Source organism: Astatotilapia calliptera, chromosome 19 (genome assembly GCF_964374335.1).
Source record: "Astatotilapia calliptera chromosome 19, fAstCal68.1, whole genome shotgun sequence".
Lineage (NCBI taxonomy): Eukaryota > Metazoa > Chordata > Actinopteri > Cichliformes > Cichlidae > Astatotilapia > Astatotilapia calliptera.
The window spans coordinates 28,419,429-28,444,522 of NC_137440.1; the positions used below are offsets into that span (position 1 = coordinate 28,419,429).

A 25,094-nucleotide genomic window follows, 5' to 3' on the forward strand; every position below is an offset into this window, starting at 1 on the left:
ACTCAGATGACTTTCCCCCCCCCACACCCCCCTTTATTTTAGCAGTTCAGTTGGGTTTTTTTCTGCTGCCACCGCCGTTCTTCTCCTTTCTAGTCACTATCTCATAACGGAGCATTTTGGGGAGAAAATTTAGACTTCATTAGGTCAGCAACAGTGAGTATTTATTTTTTTCCTGGAAAATATACGGTTAGTGGTGGATTGCTTTAGTGACACGTTGTGGGTACGTTTAGGCTTTTCTGGAACTAGTGACTTTTTTTCATAATGAAAGGAGTGGCCGTTGTAGCCAGCTAGTTCTTTTGCTAACTCGCTAGCTAGGTGCAGCAGACAGCTTTGTGGCGGGTTCAATTGTGAGACGGGCTTGCCAGTAGATCTCCTACTTCCGATGCTCGCAGCAAACCGCAGCTTTAAAAGAACCGTATAGCGAGATCAAGTGTCTTTACTGTTAACACTACAGGTTACTTATGTTTGGGATCGGAAATTTCTGTACGCTAAAGCGATTTAACGCGTTCAGTTTGGAAAAATTGTGCTATTTTAAACCCGTTTTTACGCCCCGTTACGATTATCGTTGGGATATCTTGTCCTCCAGTTGTATATTGATATGTCCCATCGTACTAATTGTTAACGTCTTTCCGCAGCTTGTGGGGATTGCCACAGTCCATCCCATCCTACGGCCATTCTAAAGCGTAACAGTCCTCGACTGTCACTCACCTTCCCGGGATTTCTCATTTCTCGCTTCAATAAATATATAAACTATGGCTAAAACGGATCTTATCCAGAAAGCCAAGCTGGCAGAGCAGGCTGAGCGCTACGACGACATGGCAGAATGTATGAAGGCTGTTACAGAGATGGGAGAGGAGCTGTCAAACGAGGAGAGGAACCTGCTGTCCGTCGCCTACAAAAACGTGGTTGGGGCGAGGCGGTCCTCATGGAGGGTGATATCCAGCATCGGACTGAAGACCGAGGGTTGCGAAAAGAAGCAGCAGATGGTCAAAGAATATCGCGAGAAAGTGGAATCAGAACTGGATGAAATCTGCAGATGTGTTTTGGTAAAGTGTATATATATTTTTAATTGTACTTATTTTTTTTTTCTTTAAATCGCGCAGCATAGCGCATGTTGCTTATATGTGAGATGGAGACCACAGTCTTGGAATATGTACTCTGGAAGCTAAGCTGTAATGTCTTATTGCTGACTAAATTATAATTATTGTAACCAACTTTAGTTAGTGGTGACTAAAACTGCAGCGTTTCTTTTTTTAGAATCTACGTTTGCTCTTGAGGGGAGTGGCAAATGCTTGATGTGTTTTGTTGTAAGGAGAGATTTCCACAAGATTTTTTTTTTCTTTTAAGAATGCACTTAATTAAGCAAATAGACTTTTTACCTGAGATCTAAATATGATACGCACACACATTTTAATTTTGCATTTTAAATTTTTTTTATTTTTTTTAAAAATTGAATTCAATGCTCTTTCCTGTAAGTTGTCCTGTAAATATGGACTCTAAAACCAGTGGGGACAAGGAAGTATTCTGTTGTCCTCCCACTGTTCCTGTCTTTTGGGAATCTGGATTTCAAACAATGGGCTTAAACTTGTGAGGGTGTGCTGTAACTGAGGAAAGGTCAGATTAGCTGCACCAAAAAGGTGTGTCTAAATGGGTAAAGGCTTAACCTAGGAAATGCACTGCATGTATGCTGTAGATGATAGTCAGTGTAGTCTATAATATTATTGGTGCCATTTATACATGCAGAAATGCCTCACTCTTCCTCAAGTTCAGCTTGATTGGTTTAAAAAAAAAAAAAAAAAAAGTCATCCTTTGTTGTGCAGATCCACCTATTAAAACCAGTCCAATTAAATACCTTCTCAGACTTTGCTTGCTGCATTTCAAGGCTTATCATTACAAAGTTGCTGGAGTATGCTTTACTACTTAACCCAATGCTACATCACAGATTGGTTCTTTACATTGTTTCTAGCTGGCCTTGATAATGGATTAGAGGGGATCAAAGTGAAACCTTAGTTATAAGATTGAAATAATTTTTCTGAGCTGATGCCTTTTTCAAATGTGTTGCAAAGACGTAGAAAGCATTCATTTTCCACCATCTTCCATGCGTGTTCATGAGGATGTGCGCTTGCATGGCAGTGACTCAGCTTTCAGCTTTCTCCCTACTGAGTCTTGACTGAGGGCCTGTCAGCAGAGAAGGGCGTGTCAGTGCTCATGCCTTAACTTGTCTGCTGAAGCCTTACAAGTTGGTAATGCACCCACAAAGAAGAGCAAAGACGGCAATAGACGAGTAAGCTGCTTATGTGCCGCCTTATTTGATTTCCTGCACAGTGACAAGTGCTAGACTTTTCACTGTGCAGACAGCAGAGGTGTGGAGATGCTTTGCTCCGGTTTTCACGCATGTGCATTTAGAGCTTTAAAACACAACTATAGGCTTGTCAGCTGAGCAGATGCAGGCTATTGAAAAGTTTTAAACCCTAAATTGTACACAGTCTAAAAAAATTAAAGCCTTCAGCAAAACTCTTAATTTCCAGCGTAGGCATCTTTGATATTCTAAAGGGAGGACACAGACACATTGCGTTATTCTGCCTGATTAACCTTTGCTATGTAAAAAGTAAAGGAAACACCCTGCAGCTAATAGTGAAATGATAAGGGATCCGCCCATACTCTGAAAGCACATCAATTCACATTAAAAATGTGAAGACACTTGCACAGTTGGGATTAAATGTAACAACACCATGCTGTGTGTGTGTGTGTGAGCACTGGTGACTGAAATCAGAGCTTTGTGTGAAAGCTCTGAAGGGAAATGCACTCCTCTTCTTGTCTATTGTGTAGAATATGCAATGAAAGAGGAACGCTTAGCACTTGTGTGTTTCAGCTGAGCGTGTTTGGAAATGGCGGGTATGGACCTTTTTGTTTGAAAACGGTTTAAATTTGTAAAACGGAAGTTGTAGGTAAAATTGATGTTTGTCTGCAGAGTATCAAGCTTTTCATTTAGTCAAACAGTTAATCTGCACTTTCAATCGGTTAAGCCATGTGAGTTTCACTGACAGATTAGCCAAAGTAATCCTCTATACATATCCACTCAAAGATGAATGACTTAGCCTAGCTTAATCATCGCGAAGTTGGGGAAAATACTGTTAGGTGACCGAAACGTAACAGTTGATAGTAATTTAACTTGGAAATAGAATCTAGTAGCTAAATGCAATATTTGCACAAAGCAAGGCAATTGGTAAATGGAAAAATACGCAAATACAAATTTAAAACTAACAGTTTAAAAAGCTAAAAATAAAGTTTTAAGTAAAATGTAAGCAAAATGGCTAGATGTGGTTGGTAAGACTTTCTACATTGGTCTTTGTTGCAGATGGATGGTAAAAAGGAGTCATTTATGTCTTAAGTAACTAGTTATTTACTCAAAACTGCAAAAAGTAGTTTGCAAGTACAGTTTTTAAAGCTTAAGATGGTTTTACAACCAAAGCTTATTGCTCTAGACAAGTAGTAAGTTAAAGAACTTTGGCTTTATTTATAAAAAAAACCCCAAAAAAACCCCATACGAAATTAGAAAGGAGAAGGTAGCTGTAAACTAGCCACTGAGCATCAGGGCTCGCGTTTCCTTCTCTCGCAAACTTGATTCAATTTCAGGCAGATTCTGAATTTGCCAGCTAGAGATGGACAGCATTTTCTTTCTTTCTCCTTTTTTTTTTTTTTTGTTTTTTTAAATTTAAATGAGTATGCAGTATGCACATGGAGCAAGTATGGGTCTTTTCTGAACTTTGTGGTTTCAAGTAGTAATTATGGGAATGATCCATTGCAGCCAGAGCTTCTGTTTCCCTAGACTTTGCTCATGGAATTTCTGTGGGGATTGTGGTATATGGGGAAAAAAAATCAAAAATTTTATACCGTTAAACCATTACCGTATACCTCTCAGCACTAGTCGGGATGGAGTTTGTTTAGGCATAACATGCAGGTGGAGAAATGATCAGCTTGTAGTTTCTGCTGTTACCCCAGTATGTTATGTATAGCCCACACAAATGGTTAACTTATGTTAATGTGGGTTGTATGTAGCTTTTTATTTTTATTGAAAGAAATAAACTTTGGGCACCTGATTGTATATCTTACCATAACTATATCAGATGTAGTTATCATCTAAACTGTTCAAATTCAGATGAGGTGGATTTAATTAGTTTTCTTAGTTTTCTTTGTTATCTGTGCAAAGATGCTCATTGTTAGTCTTTACTGCATGTGCTAAAATTGGGGGGGGGGGGTGCAAATGGACCATTGTAATGGGAGTATTGTAAAAACATAGTACCTTATAAAATATCTGCGAAAATCTCTAGCCTATAAGCAATGCCATGGCTGTTTCAAAATGGCAATAACGGCAGTGTCAGCAATAAGATGTGAAACCATGCTGCACAGTCCTTGCACAAAATGCAAGTATCTGGGGCAGCTGGGGACACACCAGAGGCCTGGCCTGGTTCTGTGCAATTTGGAGCAACTTCAGCTGAAATTACCACAAAGTAAAATGATCCTTCAAAATGACAGTGTGAGCATATGCACTTGACTCCTGATGGATACAGAATGTACTCGTAAAGAGCAAAGGCAGGAGAGCTTTCTAATGGATGTAGGCCAGCATGACACTTGGATGAACCATTGCTCATCCAGTGGTGTTGAATGTTGCAGTCCTCATATCTTTTAACTTGGGGCTCAATAAATAATATTCATACTGAAGTTTTGCTGTTCAGTATTTGGTCTGTAAACTTGAAATTAATCTCACATTTATTTTCACAGAAACTGCTGGAGGACCATCTAATTAAAAATGCTTCAAATTCGGAGAGCAAAGTCTTCTATCTAAAGATGAAGGGTGACTACTATAGATACCTTGCTGAAGTTGCCAGTGGAGAAAACAAAACAAGTGAGTTAACATCAGTACTACGGTTATTTTATTCTCACACTAGCATTTGTAAGTTTTCATTTATTTAAGTTTACAGTTTTGCCTCCTGCTGAAAGTGGAGTGTAGTCTTTAAGTTGAACAATTTCTGTTCAATGGATTTGTTTGGGAACTTTGATAATTACACAAGTGATTTATTTTTTCCTTTTAGATACCATTGAAAGCTCACAGCAAGCATACCAGGAAGCATTTAACATCAGCAAGGCTGAAATGGAACCCACACATCCCATTCGTTTGGGCTTGGCACTTAACTTCTCGGTCTTCTTCTATGAGATCCTGAACTCCCCAGAAAAAGCCTGTGAATTGGCCAAACAGGTACAGACTTTAATAGTAATCTGACAACTAATTGAGGTCTTAAGTTGTAAACAGCTGGAAATGGATCAGTTCTAAGTGTTGCTGTTTATCTTTGCACTTGCAGGCATTTGATGATGCTATTGCAGAGCTCGACAATCTACAAGAGGAGTCCTACAAAGACAGCACTCTTATCATGCAGCTCCTCAGAGATAACCTGACAGTGAGTGCTTTACTCTTTTGACATAAAACAGTTTTCACTGAACCGAATGTATCATAGTTGTTTCAGTGTCATGAACCTGATGTTCAGCCACACCTAAAATATTGCTGGGCAGTATTTTTAATTTCTAATTCAAGTTTCAAGCAAGAAGAAGGGGAATTTTATTTTATTTTTTTTTTGTGTGTATCACTGTGGTTGTTGGTTTTGTGACTTTGGTGCTTTTTAAACAACAAAACTGATGTGTTAAACACTAAGTCGCACCAAGGCAAGGTAATATGTTAGCGCTGGTTAAGCTCCTATTACTCCTCTTTTTTTCTTTTCTTTTTTCTTCCTCCTTCCCTGTACAGGAGACATCTTATATGTTGCTTAAAGATGTATATCATATATTGCCATTGAATCGTGTGCACTGACTCTTACAAAGAGTTACAAACATCTGGGGAAAAGACACACAACCTGCAAAAATTAGAAATGTAAACTTTTCCTTTAAAGAAAATTGACAAAGTATGATCACAACTAGTAAGGATGTCTTAAAGCAGTGCTGTCCCTCAGTTTGCAGTTTCAGTGATAACCCAGACTGTTAATTTGCATCGAGATACCCATAAAACAACTTTGCTTGGGCAGCTGCCTTATTTATTTATTTTTTTCCAGTGTCCCACCCCAATGTATGACAAGGAGTGTTGTAATTTAATTTTTTTTTTTTTTTAAGGTTTGTTTGGAAAAAACAATCAATACTTAGCCACAAACATTTAAATACCATTACTCTTTATCCCAAGTGACAAATCTGCAGTGTACAGATCCTTTTTGATGAAAGATGCAAGCATAAGCATGAATCGGCTATTTCTGCACATGCACAGACTTCCTGTGGTTATCCAGCCAGTCTGTGTGCTGAGGGGAAGAAGGCTTTCTGTCACTTGACAAGTCAGTGTAGCAAAGGCCAGAGCATGACTTGTCTTTGGCTTATGCATGTTGTGTGACATTGAGGTTATAAAGTCACGATTACTTTTAATTGGCTTAAAAGAAACATGTCATTCTTCAAAACCGTATCCCTTCATGATAAAATGGCTGAGACTGTCAGGTTGCGTGTTTGGATAAGTGTTGGACCCCACCCAATCAATTAAAAATGCCTTTTAACAGTGTCCCTGTTTTTTAGTGTGTACAATACAGTAAATTTTCATTAAATTGATCATAATCTGTGAATGAATCTGGATATTTGCCTGTCTTAAATCTCTCTGTCTCTCTCTCCCCCTCCCATAGTTATGGACATCAGACAGCGCCACTGAAGAGGGAGAGGGAGAAGAGGGCTCCAAGCCATCGAACTAAGAAGCCCAAGCCCATGCTGCTGGGGTTGACTCCAAAAAATAAAAGGAAAAAAAACAACAACTTTTTATACATCCTTCATTCCTTAAAATGCTCCACTTAAACATTCTACCATGAAAACATTGCTGAAAACGGTTGTGTATTAATATGGGGGGGAGAAACGACAAAAACACACACTTGATTTGGACACAAGAGAGAACCCTCCATTCCTGTACTTTGTGGTCTCAGCCATCCCCTTTGTGTGCAGTTTACCGTGAATGCTAGCTCAACATGATATCAGATTCCCTACCTCAATTAGAGGCAAAACAACTGGAAAGCTAAACTTCATAAAATGGTTGTATTTTGTTCCAATAACAAATATTACACACATACTAATTTCCTTGTATATCTTACTGTAGTACACCTGTTGCTACATAGCAGTTTTAATTTTTTTTGGCCTTTTTATTTTGATACACCCAGTGAAGAAAGGACAGGAAAGCGGGGGCAGAGAGAGGGGGAGACATGCGTCAAAGGGTTGTGGGTCAGATTCGAACCCGGGCCGGCCGCTCTCAGACTTATGGCATGTGGTCGCCTGCTAGACACACTGAGCTAAACCGGCGCCCAGCAACAGGTTTAACTTCCCTCACTTTGTCCTGGGTCTGATGAAGCATTTATACTTGGTGGGTAATAGTGGGCCTCGTGTGATCAAATTCAGGGACATGCTTGTCTCTTAAACCTTGTGGTGTTGATACACTTCCTAAATATAATAAGTTGTTAATGCGCATCACTTCCTTTAAACCTCTCTGGTGTGGTGAGTTCGAGAACAGCGCTCAGAGGCAGCCAGCTTGTGGATGTCGAGGACTCTGATGTCCATGCACTAGACCCCGATGGACAGCTGGTTGAATTTCAGTGAACTTGTCTTTTCATCACTCATACACCGTGATGAGACTTGAAGTTTCCTGTAATGTCCTTAATGCATCACTGTCTTGATACTTGATGTCCACTGGGAACTAGTTGGACTTTGTTTATTTTCTCTCGTTGTAAATTTCACGTCACAGAAGGAAAACCAGACTGAGATGTGGATGTTGAAGTAGATGTTCACACTCCAGTCTGTTCTATTCTGATTTATTTATAATTTCAGTCCTCCTCATCCTCCAGCAGAGAGGCCACCTTGATCTTCTGGGTCTTGTGCATCTTCAGACTGACATGGGAAACTGCTGTAACACAAACCTGTCCAAATGTCAAGTTTATCCATTTCCAATGCAAGTTTGTACACATCCTAGAAGGGGTGAAATGTTAGTCTGTCCAGTGATTGTCACTAGAGATTTGGACCACTATTTTGCTATTCATTCAGTTGTAGACCCCCCCCCCCCCCCCCCCCCCCCCCCCCCAGAAGCCTTGTTGAACAGTCTGTTGAATCTGTATGTATCGGCTATGTTAACATAAATAAAACCTTTTATAAACCAAGTTCAGCCTTTGCCTTTTTTCTTTTCTTTTTTTTTTTTTAATTTTTTTTTTTTTAACTTGGTGCTTATAAACAAAAGATAAAATGAGGAATTTTTAACTGTACTTAAAACTCCCTGTAGGATTAAATCAATAAAAAGCGAACTTGAGATGACTCAAACAGTGAATTATGACATTAAATTTGCATTTACAATTGACATTTTCCACATTTGATATGGGTTAAATGTTTACCTTTACTGCAATAAAACTTAAGCTAGCAATATTGATCTCCGCATTAGCACAGCTTGAGGTAAAATGCTTTAACAAACACTGGTGGAAAATACAGATGAAACATGAATATATTTGAAATGAAAATGTTTTGTCCCAGTGAGTTAAGTGCAATACATGACAACATATTGGCATAGAGGAAAACCTGAGATGTTTTCGATGTGTGAGAAACTTAGAATAGTGGATGTAATGGAGGACATGCAGAGAGGGTTGGCATGTCAGAAGAGGATGCTAGGGAGTGAGATGGAGGCAGATAATTTTCTGTGGCGACCCCTAAAGGGAGCAGCAGTATGTACATTTGTTCATACTCCGATTTGAAGGTAAACTCGGGATGACCTGGGCTTGTAATTTGGTGTGTTCAGTTTTATTTTGGTTATAGTTTCACTATTGGTTTTAGTTTTCAGTCACGGAGAGGATTTCTTTTTCTCGGATGCAAGATGTACTTTACTCAAGTGGTATAAATACACACTGAGGAGTATGATAAGACGATCTCAGTCATATATCAACAACTCCTCATGCTTATGTTTACGGAATTGAGATTTTGTGTGTATTTAAAATTTTAAATGCAAAATGGCATTTACATTATTTCTATAGGTTTATTTATAAACTACAGATTATATATATATATATATATATATATATTGATTGATTTTGATATATATATATATATATATATATATATATATATATATATATATATATATATATATATCAAAATCAAGCGTTTTATCTAATGTCGTACATCAGTTTTGCTCTTCATGTGTCTGACGTCATTCGTCACTCCTTTCCAACGGCACATTAGCTTTTAGCGGATGTTTTCCATTCGGTGGACTTCCGGGTAGCTTAGCTAGCTGTCGAAACAAACGGATTATTTACCCCCGACAATGACAGCACATGTATAGAGAGCTCTGCTTAAAATGGAGGGCATACTTTTATTTACCCTTCTGGCTCCTTGCTGGGTAAACGCTGCAATTAAGCCAATGACTGCTACCGATGGGGACCACGAAGACCACCCCGAGTTTGGTAAGAAGCTAATTTAGCAATTCAGCCTAAGCAGAAGTTAGTTTACGGTAACATTAAAGCTATCTTCTGGATAATTTTGGTAAATAATAAATACTTTAAAGCAATGCCACTTATATTTTCTCGATCTTAGATATGTTATAACTTATTAACTCACGAAATCCCGAACAGTTGTTAATTGCGAGCACAGGGGCGTTTTCACATGTGCAGACTTTTGTAAATGAACGAACTCAGTATGTCCTCGGTCTTATGTGACAGTTTTCCCCTTCATATTCCAGATTCTCTGAACTCAGTCCTGTCAGATTATGAGGTGCTGCCTTTGTCAGGCCTCCAGTTGCACTCTCTGAGGAAGAGGGACGTCCACACCCAGTCCCACCTTGAGCGTCTGGTGAGCTTCAGAGCCCTGCACAGGTACAACAATGAGCTCTTTTAAGCGATGTTGTTGAGTCGCTTCACTTTTCCTTTAGGTTTGTGTTAAAACAAAGACCCCTATAGCTGTGCACATGAGGTAAAAATCTTGATCAAATCTATGAGCAGATTTCCACTGTGATATTATACATTGGTTTTGGAGTAATGAGGACCTGGTAAAACATCTCTAACGTGTTTGACATGTTTTTTTTTTTTTTTTTATCAGTCTCTTTAGAAACACAAATTTGTGTTTGTGGCTCAGAGATTATAACACTGATCTGCTGTTGTCTCACTAGTCACTATATTCTAATAATAATAATGATCACAATCAGTGGCACAATCAGGTCTCCAAGTGTTACAGAGAGGGTAAAAATTAATCTCATAGGAGCTTTGTTTTCTTTAAGCCATTTTTCTTCCACTTTCCTGATAATTCTTTCCTGATTTTCTCAAAGCATGCTTTGTTTTTCTTTCGTTTAGTCTTAACTGGGCTGCTTTTTTGCCCGAAGCACTCAGAACCTTTTCTTTTATTGGTGAATCCTACATGTGCATTACTGCCATCATTGCCAAATAGCAGTAATGGCAGAAACTGTGTAAGTCTTGGAAAAAGCTAAATGTTTTGCGTTCTACCTTTTAGAAACTGTTAAAAATCCACACAGCCATGGCTCAGTACAAACCTAATAGACTGTTGTGGCTGTTATAGACTGTTTTGTAAGAAGTGTTATTTGTAAAAAGAAAAGGCTCAGTTGAAGCGGTGAGTTCGTGCCTAGTTCCCTTTGTCTTGAAAGGGGAACAAGAAAGGTTTCAGTTTTGTTAGTTTTGTTAAATCCTCTCACGTCAAAAATAATTGAGATGACAATTCTAAATTTACACAAACTGTAAAATCGAAATGTGCCCAAAGACTATTTTTTTGCCTGCTCTATTTAATAATTGCAATTTATATTTACTAGCAAACTCCTGTGCGAGGTGTTTGGTGCTCAATTGAACTGTCAAATGTACAAATATATACAATTGTGGGATTTTTATAGAATATTTGTATATGCTATATAGATGTTGGCCCTCACACTGGATGTTCTACAGTGTTCCAATCTAGGAGGAGATACAGACACATACACACCGTGACACCAAAGTATCGAACCGAACCGTGAATTTTGTGTATCGTTGCACCCGTAGTGAATACTATGTCTGCTAAACCCAGTTTGATGTCTCACACAGGACCAAACAGCCATTTATTGGTTAAGTAAAATATGTTATCTTCTTTTCCAAATCCAGACATTTCAAACTTTACTTGACCACAAACACAGACCTTTTCACGGACAACTTCCAAGCTGTGTTTGTTGACAAACACGGGATGAAGGAAAATTATGATGTTCACCTCCAAAACTATTTCACTGGCCATGTTGTTGGTGAGTGAATGAAAAAAAACATATTTTCAGAATATAATTTTTCCAGTCTTTCATTTTAGAAGAGTTACAGTTTATATGTGGAAATCAAGCAAATTTTTATATATCTGAAGTAAATCCATATTTATTAAATGTTACTAATAATTTGTTTTATGTTCGCAGGGGAGGAGAATTCGCGTGTGCAGGCACACATAGACGGAGATGAGTTTTCTGCTCACATTCTGACTGATGAAGCAGAGTACAATGTAGAGGTATGCATCTGTATACCTGCTGTCTCCGTGCCAAAATAGAGGGAGAATTTAAATTCAGTATTTTTCTTTGTAAGACGCTTAACCTTAGCTGTTTCACATCATCAAGCCCGCACTCCTGAAGCATGTAACGGCAGCAATAACAAAACCAATACAAAACCCCAAAATCTATATGTATACAACAACTGAGTACAACGTGCTGGGCTTGCTTGCTGAGATATCATAAAATATTACCAGTATAGAGCTTACCTATAGTGTCAGTTGAAAAAGATGCTAGATTAGTAGAAAGTGAGGCAGCTAAATAATCGATGCCTTGTAGAAATGAGCTTATTTTGTGTGATTAAAAATGCCCAATATCTGTTCTAATTATTCACAACTAACATGTGAAACTACACAGAAGTAAACGATACAGTGCATTTTTCATATTGTGTAAATCTGACACACCTGCCAGTCCATTCCCACCACACCACTACCCTTACTGTCTTTTTTTCTCCAGCTATCAATACTCACGTTTCATCAAGCTCTGTGATTTTTTTCTCTCTAATACCAGCTCTTTCTTTCTCTCTTTAAAAAATTTATAAAAATGCAGCCCCTGTGGAGATTTACCGATTCCCCAACTGATGGGAGGTTGCTGGTTTATCGCTCAGAAGATGTCAAGAATCTGAGCCGCATTGCTTCTCCAAAAGTGTGTGGCTACGTCAACGCTGAGCCCCTTTTGCCACAGAATACCAGAGGGGACTGGGAAGGGCAGGAGAGGGTGGACCAGGAAGAGGGTGAGCTGTGCTTTTTAACTCTCTTGAAGTGGTGAATCTCGCAAATCTGTGCAGATATTTGTGCTGTTACAGCGTGGGCTCTGTGCTGGTGTGGATTATAGGAGTAGGTGAAAAAGAGTAGGAGGATAGCAAATGTTTAAGGTGGAGAGAAGGAAAGAGGAGCCTGTAGTGAGACAAAGGAGGTGGGTGTTGGATTCAGTCACTTTAATACAAGCCTTTCTATCTCCATCCTGTGTTATGCACATACACACTGATCACAAGTAGGCATTATGTAAAAACCAAATGCCTCTTCATTCTTTTGTGCTGCTTTGGAAATGTAAAGAATATAACAGCGCGATGTGCCAGAGGAAATGTATGCAACAGCTCTCACTGGTTCCTGGTTGAAAATGCTCTTTGGGGAAATGAGCTGAGGTGAAGGTTCGTATGGAGGAGGAGGCATTAAAATTCATGGATGCTCCTCTGCCCAATGAGCGGACTCTGAGTCGTCACTGGTCTCCCACTGCTTGTTGTGGAGGACAGTGAAGCGCACACCCACACTTTTGAATAGTGTCGAGTGTACTGTGTGATGTAATGCCCCAAAGGATGTCTTCCTGTTTTCCTTTTCTGTAATGCATTATTTAGGGTGTGTGAGTCTCACTTAAACATTTCTAGGTAGAATATTCAGATTTTTATGACGAACATACTGTGACCGTTACACGGTAAAATGACTTTGCACATGCATTCGAATAATTTATTTATTTATTTTTAAATTGTATTAATCGTCATTCTTTCCTAAAGGATTTGCTGTTGATTTTATCTTGGGTAGTAGGTTGTAGATTTTTAGTCTATTAAAAGCACAGATTTATAATGAAGGATCGCCTTAGTTTATATGGAGGGCTGCAAGAGCCAAAATGAGTTAAATAAATTATATATTAATATGAATTGTAACATTTAATGTGTAAGTAATTAAATATTATTTTATTTAAAAAATGTAAAAGATTGTTTATGTATTTATTTTAAATTTTAATTAAATATTGACTCATATTTAATTAATTATCTAATGATGTGTGTTGTTGCCAACTTAGTCATCCAGATGAGGAAATCCCCAAAAGTTCGTTTTGTTCATCTGGATCTTATCAAAGTGACAAAACGTTCGTTCCACTGAAAGCGCTACGTCCAGGTGAACAGAACCAACTTTTGGATGTTTAATGATGTGATTGTTTAATTTATTTTTGCACTCATGGCCCTCCACCTTTTATAGAAGAGTTTTTTTTAAAGCTGGGTGATGTAGGGCTCTTTGCACAATAGGAGGAATTGTGCAAAGAGCCCCTTAAAATAACCCCCAAAACCCTTAAAAATAACCCAAAAAATAAAATAAATAAATGAATAAAATAAAGCCATCTTCTGTTTAGTTTGAAAATCCTTGCAGCAAGAGAACTTTGTTTCCTTCGTGTCTAAACACATATATTTGAAGGACCCTGCTGAGGAACATGATTAATTGAATATTGACAATGAATGCAGGGGCAGCAGACTGGTGCAGCGGTTAGCACTGTTACCTCACAGCATGAAGGTTCTGGTTCTGTGCCCGTGTGGGTCGTCTGTCTTCTTCACACAGTCCAAAAACATGCATATTAGTTTAGCTGTTGATTCTAAATTGTCCGTAGTTGTGAGTGTGAGCGCGAATGGTTGTTTGTGTGTCTGTGTTAATGTTGTTGTAAACCGCCAACCTGTCAGGGGTGTACCTCGTGATGGCTAGGTTGCGACCTTAAATTGGAAAAGTGAGTGGGTAGATGGATTAATGCTAGACTTTTAATAAAGGAAGAACAAAGCAACTTAAGCGGACTAAAAATAAATAACTGAGTATATCATGAATACCTACGCTTAAGGTAGGTGATGGAGCCCAACACTGTATGATCTGCGCATTAAATTACCTTGTGTTTACAGTGGCTTTGTTCCTCCCTGTAAAGTACACCTCATCCACATTTATTGTGCTGTTAAACCTCTATAATAAGGCTAAATCTGCTATTTAAATCTGGCCTGAACAGAGGTAGAGCTTAATCAGATCACAGCCAAGCAAAAAAAGAGAAGTCATGTTACTATATCTGAAAATGAGGACAATTAACAATGGGATATTGGAGCGTGGCCTCATTGTCCAGCATCTTTATGTACTTTGTACTTAATCTGTCTTACCTGAGACTTATCTGGTGAGGCAATGCTACAAAAAAAGATTCTACTTTTCTGAATCTTTTGCTTGTACTTATTCTTTCTCTCTGCTTCTGTTGCTTCGTCCTGGCAGAATACCACCACAGAGAGAAGAGACAAGTTCACGATCACAAGAAGAATACCTGTCCCCTGTTGCTGGTTGCAGACTACCGCTTCTACAGACACATGGGCCGCAAAGAAGAGAGCATTACTCTGAACTACCTGGTCTGATTTTCTAATGTGTTATTATACATGTATATTTCAGCAGAATAACTTTTGTCACATTTTGTTTCCCGTTGAAAGAGTAATTGTAAATAAAGCCAGCAGGAATTTTGTTGTTTGCATATTCAGGTGTGTCAAAATGCTTTATTTGTATGTCTGATTATTTTCTTTTCCTATCCCAGATTGAGCTAATTGATCGAGTTGACGATATTTATAGAAACACAACATGGAGTAAGGAATTTAAAAACTATGGGGTCCAGATCCATCAGGTGTGTACGTGGCTGTGTGTCATAACATTACAGTACTGTCAAATATTGACATTTTGATCCACTTGTGGCGATTTAGTGTCAGTCGGTGCTGCTCCCAGCCTCACGATGGCTGATGTTTTATATTGCGTCACTCCGGAAATGAGGCTGAGAATAACGCTGCCCCCTCAGTGGCTTTGAGAAGTGCATTTTTAGGAGAAACTGGAAGCTTTTGTGCATTCCTCGTTGGGTAATTTAATTTGTTCCACTGGCTTTGGGAATGAATAGAAACACTGTTTGTCACACTATGAACTCAGTGCGTTCTCACTGAAAAGATATGCATTCATTTAGCTGCTTAATGACTAATTTTCTTCACAATAAATGTCAAGAGGAACTTGAACTGTGTCACATTTAACCCCCAGTAAGGGTCTGAAAGGGAACGCCCAACACATTGCTCTTATTACTTTAATAGCTTTTCAAATAAAATGTTCCACGTAGCACTTATTATTAGCATTACACTTAGGGGCATGGCTTTAATTTAAATTTTGTATTACTCAGAAATGACACTTACTGAAATTGTGTCTTTGGTTACTATTCGCAGATCATTATTAACAAGGAGCCTACAACGCCTCCCCCTAACCAGCCCAACTGGGTCCATTACAACATGGAGGACAGCCCTGTAAAAGGAAAGGAGGTCTGGGACGTGAAGAGACTTCTGGAGGTACAAAAGCAAGAAAACCAAAGTGTATAGATACACAAAGTTCAAAGGGGCCTTTTCAGGCAAAACTGACTGGATTCATATTTCCAAGATTAGTTTTGGAAATCATTCAGTTCAACTCAATCAGGTTGTTTAATCCATTTACACAAATGCATAAAAATAGTGAGTTCAAGTAGCTGAGCACAGGTTTGTTTGAGGTAATATGGTAAATAAGTTGAGTGCATCATGTAAAATGTCCTGGTATAAGATAAATATTGTTCCAAATCAAAGAGTTTTACACAGAGCTCAGTTTCTGAATGTCCAATATTTTTGTATTGCCATTGAAAAATAATTAGGATTTACAGAAATGGTGACAAATAAGAATCCTCTTGTCCTGCAGCAATTCAGCTCGGACATTGCTGACAATGCCTCTAGTGTGTGTCTGGCCCACCTGTTTACATACCAGGACTTTGATGAGGGGACACTGGGTCTGGCGTATGTGGCCCCCTCCAAACCTCAGGCTCTAGGTGGACTCTGCCCAAAACGTAAGATCACTTTTTGATTATTTGCATGGAGGATTTTTCTAATGTCATTTTGAAAGCCTAACTTTTAGCGTTTCCCTGTTAGGACAATTAGCTCCATTAAAATTTACTGCACTGGCACAGCTCTTGACCAGATGGACAAACTATGATTTCTACTCTGTGAAGCTAAAAACAAAAAGAAAAACGAGCCATAATATTGAAAAGAAACCAAACAAAAAGCCATGTGTTGGAGGCTTTTTTTAGAACAAACAAAAAAAGGTACTGACACTTTCCTTTGTAATTTTCTAGCTTACTATCCATCTCATTCTTCAAAGAAGCCGAGTTATCTCAACACAGGCCTGACAAGCACCAAGAACTACGGCAAAACCATCCTCACAAAGGTCTGTTTCGTCTCATTTCTTTAGTCATAATTTCAGAATAAAACGAGTTGCTGGGTGCAGTTCAGCCAAGATGTTACGCAACATGTCAGTCTGCCAAGCTGAGGTTCTAGGTAGAGCAGACACACCTTTTTGTGTGGGTGTGATGAGTATCGATGTCAAGTCAGGCTGCATTTTGACACCCCAAGTAGCGTTATGCTCCACGCTCATCTGCAAAACGCTTACTGTTATAAATATAATGTGCAAAACTTAACTATGTAATTATAACTTTTACCTTTATTTTAAACAGAATGGATTTTAGATTCTAGATTTATTCTTAGGTAGCTTAAAAATTAAGCATTAAAAATTAATGTTGTTTTTGTCTCATCAGGAGGCGGATTTGGTAACTACTCATGAGCTGGGCCATAACTTTGGAGCAGAGCATGATCCTGATAATATACCGTACTGTGCCCCCAGTGATGACCAGGGGGGGAAGTTTGTCATGTACCCTATTGCTGTGAGTGGAGATCATGTCAACAACAAGGTAACTATCCATTCATGTAATATAAAAACATATATGCTTGGTAAGCCTGACATCATTAGCTATTTCCAGGGTTCAGATGCTTCTTCACTTCCCAAAGTAAACACAGTGAAGCAACACTGAGAGTTAAATAGTCCAGGTTTCAGCTACAGTATCACGATCAATGTGTCTGTCGTCCAAGGTGTTACAATAAAGTTTAACATCCAGGTATCCATGAAAAAGCAGCCTTAGAAATGATCGAGAAGCTAGTTAGCTAGTTTCCACCTAAAGAGGAGATGCCATGTTATGATTAAAGAGAGAAAAAACAAAACTACACTGTACATCTTTGCACACTAAACATAAAAAACTAAATGTCAATGACCTTTGGAGGATTAGTGAAATTGCGCTACTTGAAATAAAGTTGAGACCTAAACACCAGGAAGATGAAGGAGGAGGGTTAAACTGTTCTTCGTGAAAGTCCATGTTGACACAGAGACAAATACAGTCACATACCAGGAAGAGAGAACGTCTGCGATGACCCACAATGTTAGTCATTAATACATAGCTGTGTGAATTAGTATTACTCACTATGAATAAGACCTGATCCTAAGCTTAATTAAATCTTGACCCAACAATACTTCAGCTGTGCTCGTAGTTCAGCTACTACTTGATTTTCTTTGATCAAAAAGTTGTGGGAATGGACAAACTATTGGTTATAAGTGATTGGCATCATCTTTTTGTGCAACTCTGTGGTGAAATCAAACGGTGTACAGTGTGAGAGGTCAGAACAGCAAGTCCACAACAGAAACAGAATTATTATCGTTTTGATTACTTTCATTTGGACTTTTTGTTTTTCATTTGGTTAAGTTTCAGTAAGTTTCCAGAGTGAGTTTGCTCGTTTCAGTTATCGTTGAAAATGTTTCGTTTCCATCCATCCATCCATCTTCATCCGCTTTATCCGGAGCCGGGTCGCGGGGGCAGCAGCCTAAGCAAAGAGGCCCAGACCTCCCTCTCCCCAGCCACCTCCTCCAGCTCATCCGGGGGAACACCAAGGCGTTCCCAGGCCAGCCGAGAGATATAATCTCTCCAGCGTGTCCTGGGTCTGCCCCGGGGCCTCCTCCCGGTGGGACATGCCTGGAACACCTCACCCAGGAGGCGCCCAGGGGGCATCCTTGTCAGATGCCCGAACCACCTCAGCTGGCTCCTTTCGATGTGGAGCAGCAGCTGCTCTACTCTGAGCCCCTCCCGGATGGCCGAACCTCTCACCCTATCTCTAAGGGAGAGGCCAGCCACCCTTCGGAGGAAGCTCATTTCCGCCGCTTGTATCCGCGATCTCGTTCTTTTGGTCACTACCCACAGCTCGTGGCCATAGGTGAGGGTAGGGACGTAGATCGACCGGTAAATTGAGAGCTTCGCTTTTACACTCAGCTCCCTCTTCACCACGACGGACCGGTGCAGCGTCTGCATTACTGCAGCCGCAGCCCCAATCCGTCTGTCGATCTCCGGCTCCCTTCTCCCATCACTCGCGAACAAGACCCCGAGATACTTGAACTCCTCCACTTGGGGCAGGAACTCATCCCCGACCCGGAGTGGGCACTCCACCCTTTTCCGGCTGAGAACCATGGCCTTTCGTTTCGTTTCCATTTAGTTTTTATTTGTTTCAGTTTTAGTCTGTAATGTTATTATTGTATCGATGGATTATGCCAGAGGCAAGGTTTAGGAAAATCAGTTTCAGCTTTACATTTTAAACACAGAACTTGTAGAAAGCAGTCGACTTAAAGTCCCCTTTTGTTACAGCCAAACAAATAAAAATCTGACCAGTTTTAATTATTTTCGAAAGTCTAGTTTTTATTTTAGTTAGCTAAAATGTCACATTTTGTTTTAGTTAACCATAATAACCTTGCCAACAAGTTGTACTTGAGGGGGCAGATCAATCAAATTTACAGCAGGTAGCATTGTTTATTTATTTTTTTAAATAGGCTATGATGCCGTTTAGTTTGAATAGACTGCTGCATACCAGGATATATGTCTGCAAGATGAGCTGAGATGATACAGAATGTGATGGGCAGAATGGATGGCAGCTTCTGGTTGTGCAGAAGGTGGGATAACTGAGTCACAGTTGTTCCTGTGAAATTAACAACACACGCAAAATCTTATGCGCTTCCTCCATCATTGGCCTTATGATTTCTGCAGCTTCACATCAACCACGTTAGGTGTTTGAGGAGAAGCATAAAACAAGATAATTGCATAAACTGTTAAACCTTTTGAGATTCAGGTTTGGAAAATTTAGAGGCAAGTGATTTGCGTATGTCATTATTTCAGCGTTAAAGATTCATGACTATTCTTTGTCACATCACCTTTAATCACACACACAAAATAACAGTAAAAATTTAGTCCTCTTTAACCTGTTACAGATTAATTCTTATCTTCTTGTTTTTCCTCAAGCATTTCTCCAACTGCAGCAAGGCTTCTGTAGAGAAGACATTAAGTCACAAGGCACCGCTGTGCTTCAAAGAGAGGAACAGCAAAGTCTGTGGAAACTCCAGAGTGGAGAATGGGGAAGATTGCGACCCTGGGCTTCTCCACCTCAATGATGACCCCTGCTGCACCTCCAATTGCAAGTTCAAAAGTCATGCAAAGTGCAGGTATGAAATCCAAAAGATGGATCTATAAGGAATTTTTTTGAAAAACAACAATCGAATTAAATGTTGGATTAATTGATTTCTTTACAGTGACAGAAACAGCCCTTGCTGCAAGAACTGCACTTATGCAAAGAGAGGAACAGTGTGCCAGGAGCCCATCAATGCTACCTGTAAAGGCAAATCAGTCTGCACAGGTGATCGCCTCCTGCTGGTGTAACACGAGAACTGCAGCAGTTATTCAAGCCTGCCTATTAAAAAACTAGATAAATTAACCCTTTTCTTCACATAACAGGTAACAGCAGTGAATGCCCACCTCCTGAAAATGCTGCTGACAAAACAGTGTGTGTTGACAAAGGCCTGTGTCGCAATGGAGAGTGTGTGCCCTTCTGTGAGGCTGAGCTGAACCTTCAGCCTTGTGCTTGCAATGGTGATTTTTATTTCTTTCAACAACATTTGAAAATGTCTGAGATTTGCTGAATAAGCCTGGAGACTCTCACTGATTATAGAGGTAATCAGATGGAGGAGTATCTAGACAAGCAAAAATCAATGAGTTTGGAAAGAAATGACAAGATCACAGATGAATTTTTCTTTTTTGGATTTACAGCTGGAAGTAACATATTAAGAATAAAAGGGACTGTTTGAATAAGCTTGGATATTCTTTCAATATATCCAGGATATAAATGAATAACAGTTCTCAATATTTTTTTAAATGCTTCTTGTGTTGATCGTCTCTTCTGCTTCCAGATACTGAGCACTCCTGTAAAGTGTGCTGCAGGAGTAAAAATGGCACCTGCTCTCCCTACTCTAAAGCTGGCAACTTTCTATTCCTTCGCAAAGGAAAACCCTGCACCGTGGGCTTCTGTGATGAAGGCGTGAGTTACCAAACCTTTATACTTCTCTGCTCTGCAATCAAGAAACCTGCTGATCCTATCATATTTCTGTATTTCTGAACTACAGTAGTGCTGACAAAACTGTGTCAGCGTTACAACATTTTGGAGATATTATTTTTATTTCAATGTCAACTTTGTTTTCGGTCATAAAGGGAAAGTGCATGAAGCAGGTACAGGATGTGATTGAGAGGCTGTGGGACTTTATTGACAAGCTGGACATAAACACATTTGGTAAGTCGGCGTTAAAAAGTGTGTGAAAATGCTTCCAGATACAATAAAACTCTGAATAATTGTGATATTGTTTTAATGTTTATGACTGTAGTAGCTTAGCTTAGTCAAATTCAAAGTTTTTCTTCTTCTTCTCCTCTTTTGTGTGTTTATCACTATCCTCCACCTCATCACCACATCAGGGAAGTTCTTGGCTGATAACATAGTGGGCTCAGTCGTGGTGTTTTCCCTCATCTTCTGGATTCCTCTCAGTATCCTGGTTCACTGTGTGGTAAGAAGCTGCTGAATATCCATTTGCACTGATCCCCATTGTCTTCAGTGTACAATGAGCAGCTGATATTTGCATCATTAGCACTATGCTTATGCTGTCCTTTTCTGTTACCTCTATCTTTAGGACAAGCGACTCGACCAGCAGTATGAGGAGAACACAAAGTCATTTTATTATCCTCCAAATGTAAGTTCTTCAACTTTCCAGTGCTCACACACGCTGATCCTGTGCACCACCGTTGCTCTCTTGCACCAGACTAACCAAACTAATCCAGTTCCATATTGCTTCTTAAAAACTGACCTCTTTAATCAAGCAGGGAGAAGAAACAGGAAGGACTGTAACTGAGGATCAGGGATTGGCCTTTTTTCATTGCAAATGAGACATTAAGACATAAATTCAAAACTGCAGTGTAACATTTAAAGTTCAAAGTATTGCTTATATCTTATGCTGGAGCATACGGCAACCCCCTCATTGCCAGAAAACAAGATCTGTTTTTAGCTCCTCTTCTTTCCAGCTGACTTTCCTCTGATTGGCTGAGCCTTTTAAACAGAAGGTTTAACCAAAAGTCTTGTGTGTCTGCTGCTGATTTTCCTTCTCTGATCATCCTGCAGCACCAAGCGTAAAAGGAAACATGATGAAATTAGCATTTAGAGCATCTTAAGCCTGAGCTTTTAGTTCATAGGGAGCCTGGCCATGTGTGCTTCCCACATTGAAACGGTATATGTGTGACAAAAGATGAGAAAAATCAAAATAGGCCAACTTTAAAATTTGCTAACAGTTATGGTTTTTGTTGCTGAGCTGGGAAATTGTGGTTTTACCTTTAATATCATTATTTGATGTTGGAAAAGGCTAGTGGTAAACCAGCCCAGACCTGGAAAAATAAAAGGGTAAGAATGAGAATCAGAAGACTCTCTTTAAATTGTATAAACCAGTGGTCAGATAATCCACAAGCAATGGCCTCACTGTCACTGCTGGGTTTTCTGAATGACCTGTCCATCACTCTTTGCCTTGGAACTGCAGCAGATGGTGGAAATTTGTAGTAGAGCTCCCGCCATAGGTGAGTGTGTGTGCGACGGCTTGGTGTTGCAATGCGTTGCCATTGAGTCCATGACGGTGCATGGTCAGTGGCCCACGTTTGGGATACTCTTGCAGTCACTTACTGCTTGATGGTAATCACTGATCCAGCTGCGCATTTGCAGCCCCTCGAACTCGTCTTCATCTGACAAATAAAGCGAGGGAGGCTCGCACAGCTTCATGTGACTGAACAGCTGTGGAGCAGCAGATCAGGAATTGCCTCAAGTAAGCAAGATTGCACTTTTGGAGTATTCAAACATCGAGACGACCAAACGGGTTTCACATTGTTGTCGTTCGTGAAATTGGATGCAGTGTGTGTCGACATTTTTCAGTTTTTAGTTGCTCTTCAAAGCCAAAACAAGAAGCGTTTAGGTGACTGTTTTTATTTTTTGTTTAGTGGCTGTGTGCACTGTGTGAGGTCCTTCTTTGGGTTTGATTGGAGGGAGAAGAAAAAGACTGGGGGGTACATTCCTCTTAAGACCTTTCTTGCAGACATTTTGACTTGTTAGAGCATTTTAAGCGCTCGCACAAATGATCAAATTAATGATGGCTTAGTTCCATTTAGGTTTGCTTTTAAATCCTGCAGCTGAACCAATGTGTTTAATATCAGGGTGCTGGTAACCCTAAATGGATTGCAGTCATAATTAATAAATCACATTTGCCTGACACTTCAAAATGGTCAAAGGCAGAAAGGTTTTTGTTTTTACTCATTCCCACCTTAAGCTATTGGGTGTGTTTTAAGAGTGTAGATAAGAGTAGATAGGAGCTACTTAAAGGTAGCGCAATCAGCAACATGAGGTTATTATTATAAAACATATGTTGGGGAGTTAAACTGTAAAGTTCTGGGATACATGTGATGCTCTGAATTAAACAGAATGTAGTAAAAAGGGAATGGGTGCCACCTCAGTCACACACAGCTGTGACTTGCCTCCGTCCTCACATGCTGTTCTCCCTCTTCAGAATCAAGACGTGCTGAGCAACCTCGAGTCAGCATCCGTGCGCATCGTCAAGCCTCTTCAGCCTCCCTCCTCCTCCGGCGGCCGGACCGTGCCCTTCATCCATCAACAACAGCCTCAGCCGCAGAGCCAGGTCCGGGCCACACTCGCAACCAACACCAGTACCCCGGCCCCCGATCTGAACTCCGGCCCCACCCCGGACAGCGCAGGGGGGCTGCGGATGGCCACCATCCAGGAGGACACCAGCAGCGGCTCTCACCTGGGAGAGGAGGGCCTGCTGGAAGATTTCACAACCGCAGGAGCCTGCTCGTCGGCTACGAAATCCTCCTTCGAGGATCTGACCGAACAGAACCTACCAGCCAAGGACCGACGGCGCCTTAAGAGGCAGGAACGCATTGATACTAAAGAGACGGAGTGCTGAGAGAGGAAAAACAAAAAACAAGTGCGTTTGCACAAGCGTCCTGATATTTGTTTTGTTTTTTTTAGGGAACACGAACAAATGTGCAGCATCATATGCTTTTCTTTCTTATTGCAACCGGTATTAAAGCGTAACATATCTTTCTCAGATCTTAGTGCTCTAAAAGTGTTTATTCAGTCACATGAAATTAGATTGAGCCACTGAACAAATACAACACAGGAAGTCTCAAAGCCCTCTAACACTAAATCCAAATAAGTTCATGTTTTTGTGCCTTTTTCACTAAGGTATCTATTTCCATGGCCATTTGAAGCTTTTGAGTGTCTGTGGAAATAAACCTGCCAGTTCTTTAAACAATGTTCATTTTGTTTAACCTAATGGCTAAATGTGTTTCTGACAATGCAAATATTGGTCAGGAACAAAAAGAGATTATATTAAATATTTAACTGTAATCCCTGCAGATTGAAAATGATTACACAAATACTTATTCGTAGGTTTATTATGTGTTATATGGTAAGTAACCGTAACATTTCTTGCTCCAAACAGCACCTAGAAGCAGAACAAACCTTAGCAGTACGATGCAGAATTCTCTATATTAATGTTGTAAGTGTAACTATTTTTCAGTGAAGGAAACATTTACTGGAAGTGCAAACAACACATAAAGGAGGAGTTGGTCTAGAAGTATTTTAACATCACTGGAGAATTGAAGTTTACATGCTTACACATTCTGTCTCATCAGCTATTTCTTTGAGGTACTGTGTAAGTAGCATTATTGTGTTATTTGGTAGGTGGAGCTTAAAGTGGGGAGAAGTAATATCAGCTTTGCTAAAGCTTCAGTATTGTGATGTTTGAACCTGTAGAAAACAATATGGTGCTTTTTTGGATTTTGTGACCAACTATCCCACGGTGACTCTCATCTATATACAATTCCCAGCAGCAGACAACTCCAACATTCTGTATTTAATATTTGAATATATATTTTTTAATTTTCTGTCTGTGTGCCAAGGTGAGCTATGCACCTGTTTATTGTTACCTGCTGTGTCTCATGTTAAGAAAACATGTATGGTCAAAATAAAAACACTAGCTTTTAGTGTACAGGATGGATGTGAATGTTAGTGAACAAAACAGGCCTGCTGTATATCAGATGATGTGTATATTCTTAATGTTTTTATGCTTACAAAACTCTACTCAAGTTTCTTTTAAAGTTTTTGCTTGCATTTCCTACACAAATGTCAAAATAATAAAAAATCTTTGTGCACTGATACATGGTCTCACATTTTTATCTATTCAGCTGCTGTGTGATGCACACCAGTGGTCCTCACTGCGCAATGTTAAAAGAAAGGCTTCATTTTTATCAGCTGGTTTTCACATAGGCCAAACATCTCTAAGGATATTTCTCCATTGTCTATAAATACATGTCAACAACATGTAGCAACAACTACTACTGATTCATACATGTCCATCACTTTGGATGAGTGCATGTTTTTTTGCACACTGTCATCCTGTGCACTGTTCCAGCATGATTAGAC

The 25,094-nt window shown here is 39.6% G+C and overlaps 2 protein-coding genes across 4 annotated transcripts; both read left to right on the forward strand.

The window, feature by feature from the left end:
* Positions 1-8: 8 nt before the first annotated feature.
* LOC113012094 (14-3-3 protein zeta-like) lies at positions 9-8,216 on the forward strand. Of its 2 annotated transcripts, none has more exons than XM_026152069.2 (6): positions 9-153; positions 636-1,046; positions 4,783-4,906; positions 5,094-5,257; positions 5,361-5,456; positions 6,708-8,216. In XM_026152069.2, the coding sequence occupies exons 2-6, from the start codon at positions 753-755 to the stop codon at positions 6,771-6,773; spliced, it is 744 nt and encodes a 247-aa protein (XP_026007854.1). In that variant the 5' UTR covers positions 9-153; positions 636-752; the 3' UTR covers positions 6,774-8,216. The 2 variants fall into 2 exon arrangements, with proteins under 2 accessions (XP_026007854.1, XP_026007855.1); XM_026152070.2 differs by having other exon boundaries at positions 19-143.
* Positions 8,217-9,273: 1,057 nt separating this feature from the next.
* On the forward strand, positions 9,274-24,829 carry adam17a (ADAM metallopeptidase domain 17a). Of its 2 annotated transcripts, XM_080294012.1 has the most exons (20): positions 9,274-9,503; positions 9,779-9,911; positions 11,178-11,311; positions 11,471-11,559; positions 12,146-12,329; positions 14,605-14,735; positions 14,915-15,001; positions 15,579-15,698; positions 16,075-16,219; positions 16,505-16,596; positions 16,964-17,116; positions 19,538-19,737; positions 19,825-19,928; positions 20,027-20,161; positions 20,479-20,606; positions 20,777-20,855; positions 21,035-21,123; positions 21,247-21,306; positions 22,141-22,177; positions 23,155-24,829. In XM_080294012.1, the coding sequence occupies exons 1-20, from the start codon at positions 9,398-9,400 to the stop codon at positions 23,529-23,531; spliced, it is 2,583 nt and encodes an 860-aa protein (XP_080150138.1). In that variant the 5' UTR covers positions 9,274-9,397; the 3' UTR covers positions 23,532-24,829. The 2 variants fall into 2 exon arrangements, with proteins under 2 accessions (XP_080150138.1, XP_080150137.1); XM_080294011.1 differs by lacking the exon at positions 22,141-22,177 and having other exon boundaries at positions 9,276-9,503.
* The last annotated feature ends 265 nt before the right edge of the window (positions 24,830-25,094 follow it).